General features: G+C 41.9%; 1 protein-coding gene across 3 annotated transcripts in view; it reads left to right on the forward strand.

The window, feature by feature from the left end:
- Positions 1-8,693, forward strand: part of pitpnm3 (PITPNM family member 3) — a 109,840-nt gene extending 101,147 nt beyond the window's left edge. For 2 of the 3 annotated variants that reach the window (XM_055012250.1, XM_055012251.1), the window contains exons 14-20: positions 3,113-3,229; positions 3,333-3,481; positions 3,716-3,865; positions 4,092-4,275; positions 4,464-4,592; positions 4,739-5,105; positions 5,912-8,693. In XM_055012250.1, coding sequence (XP_054868225.1) covers positions 3,113-3,229; positions 3,333-3,481; positions 3,716-3,865; positions 4,092-4,275; positions 4,464-4,592; positions 4,739-5,050 — 1,041 coding nt within the window. In that variant the 3' untranslated portion in view covers positions 5,051-5,105; positions 5,912-8,693. Of the gene's footprint in view, positions 1-3,112; positions 3,230-3,332; positions 3,482-3,715; positions 3,866-4,091; positions 4,276-4,463; positions 4,593-4,738 lie in introns of all 3 variants that reach the window. The other variant, XM_023272056.3, reaches the window with a different exon arrangement.
- The last annotated feature ends 444 nt before the right edge of the window (positions 8,694-9,137 follow it).

Below are 9,137 nucleotides of genomic sequence, written 5' to 3' on the forward strand. Positions count from 1 at the left end.
AGGGTCGGCTCAGGCGTTTATTTAACATCCTTGGATCAAAACACTCATTGTGCTTGTTGCGGATGAAATGACAATGACAAGAATGTGAAAGTTTCTCATATACCTTGAGGTAAACATTGTGCGGTTTCTCCGCCGTCAAGGTTAATACTCATAAATTTATCTGCCTCAATGTATGAATGCAGCTGGAAAACATTCCAAGCTGCCACCAAAGCATGTCGCTCAAACTAAAAAATACATTTATCATTAAATGCTGAATTTGTGCAGCTTTTGTTGTTTGTGGCCTGCATTTCTTAAAATACTCCCACACTTTCACCTTGAAGCACAGAAGCAGGCAGACACACAATTACTTGATGCTTCTGAGCTCCGCCGAGTAGAACAATCAAGGTCACAATGCTGTCTGTTTTCTAAAGACACCAAGTTACTGACTGCTTGCTTTTCACGAGGCTATAAATAGAACTGTAAAAGCAGAGTGACAAGGAAACATATCTATATTTGAGTTTGAAGGTTTTTCTTTTATTTCCATCTTGTTCGTGCCTCACCTCTGCTAAGGGATGTGTTTTTTATGTTAGAGCTTAAAGCAGTCCCTCTATCCTGAATTCAGTATGGAGCAGGTCCATGCTGATTCTATCTGGACACTGCCAGTTCATCTGCTGCAAAGTGCTACTATTCAGAGAGACTTGGCATCTATTTCTGATGTTCCTTGGCTTGGTAAGAGGTCTTTGTTGCAGCTGGAGAGGGACCACTGGTGCGGCTGCTGTTGCTTGTGCTGTATGCTGCACTTTCACACATCAGCTTTTGTGCGCCAGAGGATGCTGTGTGATACTGAGCCACATGTTGCTTGTTTGTGTCATTTTCACATATGACCACACAGGGAGCTCTTAGTGGATTGTGTCAGGGACAGATGACCAGATGCTAAACTTTGCTATGCCTCCTGAAGTCACAAAGCAACAGACTGTCCTGTTTTATGCACTTTTTTTATTAGTGTATGTGCACACACAGGTGTCCACATACATGTTTGCTTGCATGCTTGCCATCACAGGAGCAGTTAGCGAGGCCACGTGCCGGCACACAATGAATGATTGACAAAGCTTATGCAGGATAGCAGCTGGAAATGTTGAACTTCCCCGTTAGATGTCACATCCTTTAAATCAATTATCATTAGCTAGTGTGGCGAAACAGTAAAGCACAGCAACAACATTGTTAACTGCATTAGCGCCTAGCTGTGTTTGTTGTGTGCAGATGCTCCATTATCTTTCAGTGAGTGTTGTCAATAAACAGGAGAGCGTTTACTAGTAAACGAAATGCCATTTAAGCCTCTTACTTCTGATGAAACTGCAGCAATAACCAAAGAGGGAGTTAACAAATTACATTCATTGCTTTTGCCTTGTTTACTCATAAAATTGTACATCTGGGATATTTTTATGTTTACATAAGTCATTCTTGTTGATTGTATATTTGAAATAGTTCATATTTTATCATTGCCTCTTAATTATAAATCCAGAAATGTGGATGAGAAATGAAACACTATCTACAGGGCAAAAACCACATTCGGGAGAACATCAGGGTAAAGAAGAGAAGTTGGTTGGAAAATGAGAATTTCTATCATGTTAGCCCACAACAGAGTCTGTGAATTATACATCAGTGTGCTCATAATGTTCTATTAAAATGCAACCATCTCAGCGAGAAGAGATTTAGGGATTAGTGTTTCTCTGCTGGCTCATTTGGAGGCGCTCGCTGAATAGTGCAATATGGAGGCCAGAACAAGACAAGGACGCTTAATAGGGAGTTAACGTGTTTTTCTGGAAGGTCCCACAGTGCATACTTTAGAGGAATTTGGCCAGACATCAAAATGTGGAAATGCAACACATTAAAGCATGGAAAACATGAGCCATTTCCCTCTCATTGTGTCCTTGTATGGCTCGAAGGCTTATAAAGACATGTCATGCAAGGACAAACACCAGCAATGATTTTTGTGGAGCTTATCAATAGCTCAGGCAGACACAGACATCATTTCATACTTAGCCTACATGCAGTATAATCCTGTACAACACTGTCTACGTTTTAGGCCCTTTAAATGTTTACATTCTTATCCATTTTGTATCAACCATCATGTAGGCATCCGATTTGGTCACAAATTCATCCTACAGCACATACCAAGAACCGTAAACAGCCAGAAATGTAAAGAAATATCCCTTAGCGACAAGCAGAGCGAGAGTCCTGTTAAATGATGTCACCCCCACAGAACTCTGATGGCGTCCATCTGGGATGACATGACAAGACACAAGTGATCCAGACAGCTTAAATCCACAGAGGGACTGTGGCAATTTCTCCAAAGTACCTGGAACAACCTGTGCACAAAACACCGTATACTAAGGGGAATTTATGCTGTTTTAAAGGCTTGAGAGGGTTGAGGCAATCTTTTTCATTTATATTTGTTCTTGTTGTTGAATGGGAGGTAGTTAATCTAACCAATATGTACTTGCTTATGTAATATTACAGTAATTTAATTTACTAAAGCACTGTTACAACATGATGTGAAATAATGAGATTTGAAATATCTGCAAAACATTTCAACAATCTTGTGTCAGAGATATTTGGTGGATATTATATAGCACAGGTGTCCAAGAATAGATCCTTGAGGCACCCCATACAATATTATAGCTGAGTCAGACTCATGTTTTACTAACATGTTGCATTCTGATCCTGCAGACAATCCTCCTCTTCCAACACAGTCTCTCAGGCTGTACTGCAGTCATTTACTTCTTTGTTAATATCAAAGTATTTATCATAACAGCTTGAAATTTGCGTCATATCTCTGGTTCTGATTGTGAAGTCAGTCTGCTTCACGCTTGCTAATGTTTGAGTACAAGGGAGGAAGATTAATCATCAGTTAATTAGGATTGTTGTTGATGTGTGACAAAATAATCTCACCTCAGAGTTCACTAAGTAGCTTTCTCCTTTTTTTTGCTTTGAACCACATCTCATGATCTTCATCAGTGATTACTAAGGTTTATTCCAGAGAGCACCACAGACAAATTATTGTTACGATTTAGGCTTTAAACTGTGTTTTTAGTGTCTTGAATGATGGATGTAGTGCTCCTTCTTGTCCTAGAACGTCACATCCAACCACAGAGTGAATGATGTCATTGCCACCGAGGACGGCCCCCAGACTCTGGTCGGTCGCTTCATGTACGGCCCCTTGGACATGGTCACGCTGACTGGAGAAAAGGTGAAAAGCAGCTGCCTGATTTATTCCTGCTGATGTACTGCCTGTTTCTGTGTCTGAGACTCATGGTAATCTGTACCTGCTGACCCTCCCCGTCCCTTCTCAGGTGGACATTCTGCTGATGACACAACCTCAGTCTGGCCGCTGGGTGCACTTTGACACCGAGGTGACCAATAGCAGTGGCAGAGTCACTTACACCATACCCAAGAGCAAGAAGCTTGGTCTGGGAGTGTATCCGATTAAAATGGTGGTCAAGTAAGCATCCATTCCCTTTCCAGAGTGCTGTATTATCAAATAAGTAGTAGTATGTAGAATATGTGGCAAAAGAGAGATTTATCGATTTTCGTTGTATGTCCATGCTCTGGATTGGTGTGCGAGCATCTTGCTAGAGATTGCAGTATGAAAGGGAGGCCTTGAAGGGCGTAACAACCATGTACAGCAGCTGAAGTTTCTCAGTTCTCGTGTAATCTCTGTGTTTTCAATCCCAAGGGGGGATCAAACCAGCGCAGAGGCCTACCTGACTGTGTTGCCGTGGGGCATGGAGTGTGTGGTCTTCAGCATTGACGGCTCTTTTGCTGCCAGCGTGTCAATCATGGGCAGTGACCCGAAGGTCCGCCCTGGAGCTGTTGATGTTGTCAGGTACCTGTCGAAAAGTTCTAAAAGTGTGTGTGCATATATTTCTGTCAACAAAAGTCACCTTTTGAGAACTTAAAAGGGGTTCAGATGAATGTACAAATTCAGTAGCGAATGCATATGCTTGCGCTGCATTTATTCAGCCTCTCAGCAGGTCCTCTCCGTGATAATGCCACTACCGATCAAACTGAATCCTTCTGATGTGTGTTTGATGTTGCATATTCGCATGCAGGCACTGGCAGGACCTGGGATATCTGATCATCTACATCACAGGCCGCCCCGATATGCAGAAACAGCGTGTTGTATCCTGGCTCTCGCAGCACAATTTTCCCCACGGGATGATCTTCTTTTCTGAAGGCCTCGTTCATGATCCCCTGCGACAAAAGACCATCTTCCTCAGGAACCTCATACAGGAGGTACACCTCTGAGATGAACCACAGTGACATTAACTGGGCAGTTAATCTTTGTTTTACAGCACGTGAAACATTTTGTTCCCTGCCCTGCAGTCAGCTCTTTCTCACTCTTGTCACAGTGTTGCAGCTTCGGGTCGTGCAGCATTGTAATGCTACCCACATGTGTGACTGATTATTTTGTCTCTCACCAGTGTCACATTAAGATCAACTCTGCTTATGGCTCCATGAAGGACATCTCTGTTTACAACATGCTAGGCCTCAGCCCCTCGCAGATTTATATTGTCGGCAGACCTTCAAAGAAGTACCAAAGTCAGTGCCAGGTAGCTCAATTTTTATTTGTGTCCTTTATCTCATGTTTTTTCTGTCTGTCTGTTTCACTTGAAGGGTTTAGGCTTTTCTCCTGTTTTTTCTCATTTGCTTTAATCTTTCTCTCTGTCTGATTTTCTTTTTGGTGTGCTATGCGTAGTTCCTGAGCGAGGGTTATGCAGCGCACCTCTCCACCCTTCAGTTTGGCCACAGAGCCAGACCGAAGAAATCCCCCTCAGTTCGTATGGTCTTAAGGAAAGGATCATTCGGTCTCTCAGCAAAGCCCGATTTCCTGTGTAAGCGCACCCACCTCCGCAGGACCATGTCGGTCCAACAGCCCGACCCGCCGTGCACACCCAACCCCAAGCCTGAGCGAGCCCAGAGCCAACCGGAGTCGGATAAGGACCATGGAGGTGGTGGACAAGGTGCATGGGGACGGGCTTCCATGCATCGTGGAGACACCACTCCCTGACACCAAAAAAAAGATGGAAGGATTACAGGAGGACAGAAGAGTGTCCAGGGCCAAGGTGACACCTTACTGTGTGAATACAGAAAATTTGAAGGATGATTCCAACTTGTGTCTTATTTTTGACCTCTGTTCTTATCCAAAATGCATTCCTCAAATTAGTAAGGCTGCTAGAATGCTCCTCATGCTGCTGCACCTGCAACGTCATGACAGTAAACATTAACATAACCATAATAAATCCTCACCTCATGATGTAGCTTTTCACCTTTTACTTCACTGCATTGTCTGTTAAGCCTTTAAAAGCCCGGGGCTCTGCAAAGCCCTGACACAAACACAAATTGATTTTGCTCACTACTGTCGAGCTCCAGCAAAGTCAATAAATGTCCACCTTCATTAAATTATATCCTGTTGTGCATCTGATGCATTACAGTGTTTGTTTTTAAGTCAGAGATGCATTGCTATTTTTATAAATAAATAATTCTAAGAGCTTTAAAGAATCGAAGGAAATAATGACAGAAGCTAAGAGGGAAAGTAAAGAGCAACTTGGGCTGTTTCCCTGAGACTGAATATTCAAGTGCCAACCTGAGTAAGAGATGCTATTATTAGCAGCAGTTCCCTAGCAGGACTGAATGTAAATTTTCCCCATGATAATGATCATGCAGGCACATCTGCAATGTCCTCCAAAGCTTGTAATCCACTCATTGGTAGATTTGGAAATATTGTCAGTGCAATTATGGAGATTGCAGCTGAGTCATTCTGAGAGCCTGTAGAAACAAATATGCTGAAACAGCACCCACAAGCACCATTCTGTGTGCAAACTTTGCCTCAAACGTGAGAGTCTTGACTAATTTTCTTCTCATTCGACAGTGTCACTTCTGCCTACTGTAAATGTACATTGGATCCTCCGGTGTTCCTCACAGCTCTGCTTTACCTCCTGCTTGGCCCTCTACACTTTGACACCTGTTCGGTTCTTTTCCCCGAACCCGCTCAGTGGACAACGTCACTCGGTCTTTGGAAATTCTGTCGAGGATGGCAGCAATTTTTTGCGAATGTCTATGTCAAATAGTGTCTAATTGTATAACCAGAGGAATGTACTTAAGATGGGGAAACATACATACATATTTATGCATGCACACATGCTCGAGGCGGTGAAAAAAGTGACGATGATGGCTACATTAGAGCTTCTGAGACCTTCCCTCAGCCTAGAGCAGCAGTTTAACAGATGTTGCACGACCATTTGGTGCCGTTCCGACTGCTGCGCTGACAGGTGGTCATGCTGAAGGACTCCTGCACTGACTCGCCAACCAATGTAAATATTCACCGCACATCACACCTGTGTGGGCCTCTGGACACAGAAGCACTGTGACATTTAGGTTGGAGTCTGGAGCCCCCGAACAGCTAAACCTTTGCCAAACGCCTGCCTCTGCCTATATACCCCTCCCACTGCTGGATGTTTCCTGGTTGGCTTACTGCACACATCCCTTCCCCTTAAACCAGTCAGGCAGAACATGCCTTTCGACAGCCGCCGAAGTGCTGCGGTGTGCATGGCTCAGCCCCTGAGGTCACATTTGCACTACACCGTGATGGATTTAGCTCCAGAAACAAAGACTTGCATTTTAATGGTATTTGTAGTTTTTGTTTCTCCTCGCCCGTTGTGCAATGTTGCCGCTGCTCGCTGGTTACTGTAACTGCTGAAATAGAAATAGAAAAGTGTTTATTTGACCAAAAATGTTTACAGATTAACACACAGATGTTGAGAGTGATCAGAACTTGTTTCCCCACATAATTACAGTGTTATTAGCATTTTAGACAGCATTAGTTTAGTTGCTTGGTAGTTGCAGTAGCTTCCAGGATATTGTACAATAGACAGTTCAAACTCCGCCAGGATGCCACTTCGCATCCATTAACTACAGCTGCACTGGAACCAATAGATTTGTGATGAAATCTGACACCATCTTGTGCACTTGAGGTTGAATTGAGTCTTACTGTGGTCATGTTTAAAAATCTGTGCAAGTTGAACATATTTTTCTAAGAACAAATACTGTAAATAGGAATATTTTCAATGTATGTTTTGGAGCATTTGTTATTTGACTCGTTGGATGGTTGAGTTTTTGCCTTAAACTGTATTTGATGTTGTGTAGATATAAGAAATCATTCGTTTGGCCAAAGTATTGAGTTTCACTGTTACTTCATGACTAAAGTGTATTTAATCTAGTTGGTATTTTTGCTTTAACATGTTTTAGATACTGTATATGTGTGTACGAGAGTGTGCGTGTGAGGTATTTGCTATATAGTCATATTAGCGGAGAACGTGAAGACAGTGATGACAAATACTGTAAAGGCCAGTGTTAGCATATCTGCATGTTCTCACTGCAGCACACTACTGCCGGTTTTTCAGAACGGAACATATATTTTTACTGTATTAGACTGAAGCAGAGCATCGGAGGATTACTTGGCCGAGGTTTTTATACCTGCTATGAAAGGAAAAGGGGGCTTCTGAGTTCTTACAGTGTCTTGTTTTAAGTAAAAATCTGCATAGCGAAGTGGAACGTACGAGCCGAGTGGGAGCCGTCTTCGGCTCATTTTCTCTCACCTCCAGTAATTAGCTATTTGATTGCTACTGTGTATGATTCCCTGTAGTGCCGCCCATGTAGTTGCAGTGCACAAATTAGCATTCCTTGGTAATTGTATAATATTGTGGAAAATACTGAAATACTTAACTCGATTTTGTTTTGCGTTTAGATACTTAATACTGAAACATTGTTGTCCAACCAACAAAAATGACCATTCCAGCCAATGTACACACAGTAGTCAAAGTGACTCCATTTGTCTCTAGAACACGTACTGTATATTTTTGTAACACATCATAAGAGGGAAATATTCAAGGGTGGGCAGCATTTTAGCAAAACGGTGTTAGTAAATGGCAAATAATGATCTAATGGTTCAATGGTGGTGGTTTTGTGCATGTTGATTATTTGATATTGTTAAATAATTGCTATAAATGGCTATATTTGTGGAAATCTAACCATGAACATGAAGTATTGCGAATAAGTGATGACTAATAATTCATGGTAAACTAGTACTCAATGAGTAAAATCTAAATTAGTACTCAAATTTATCATGAATAGCGGAATTTTGACAGTAAAATACTCAACGAAATGGAAAATTGTTAGAAATATGTGCAATTACCTCTTTAACGTCAGACTTTCTCTCATTTAATGGCTGACAAATGGTACCAGTTTTCATTTTGTGGGTAAATAATAAAAGTGAATAATCCCAATGTCCAAAATAATGTTAAATTACTGTTAAATATCACACAAACAGTCTCTGAAATATGATTACCGCCGGACTAGTCCAAATTAATATTGTCAAATTATGACTAACTGTTGGGTACTGACCTAATTTGCCATTTATTAACAATTTCATTTGACTAGTAAGTTAACTAACACAATGCAACAACTTCTTTTGAAAACTCTAGAGTTTTATTTTTGGTCTTTTTGACCAGTTAGGGAAAAAATACCTGGTTTCACTGCTGCAGAGTTTATTGTTTTGTACAGATCTCTTGTGATGAACATGTTATTGTGTTTAATGGACTCAGTCCATCTTTCCTTATTGCATAAATAAAGATATTTCACAGTTGAAGAATTTATCTGGGCTACAGGAGCATCTTATTATTTATTCCACTTGTCCCTTATCTCTGGAGATGGAGGCTGAACCACCTGCGATAAGCTTTTTTCCCCCCTCCTCTCTTCAAGGTCAGCTGCTTCACTGCAGGGCATCAGAACTGAGTGCAGTTTCCACTAACTTAGGATTTGTACTGGGATGTGAGTCCAACTTAGAAAACCTCACTCCAACTTTCCCTCTTTCACCATTCAGCTACAGTATGCGGCCTATAAATCAGTCAGTTTGACTCAGTGCTGATGTATTACAGACCTTAGAGAGACTGCCAGGTCCAGCAGCAGCCACAGCTGTGGGTCTTATTCAGCCTCCACAATGATCAGAGAGCTTCTCCTGCCTAATCAATGAACGGCGACACGCCTGTCCTGATTTCTGGAAATCAATCCAGTCATCCATTCACTGTGGGGCTGCAACA

This window comes from Amphiprion ocellaris, chromosome 7, assembly GCF_022539595.1.
Source record: "Amphiprion ocellaris isolate individual 3 ecotype Okinawa chromosome 7, ASM2253959v1, whole genome shotgun sequence".
Taxonomy (NCBI): domain Eukaryota; kingdom Metazoa; phylum Chordata; class Actinopteri; family Pomacentridae; genus Amphiprion; species Amphiprion ocellaris.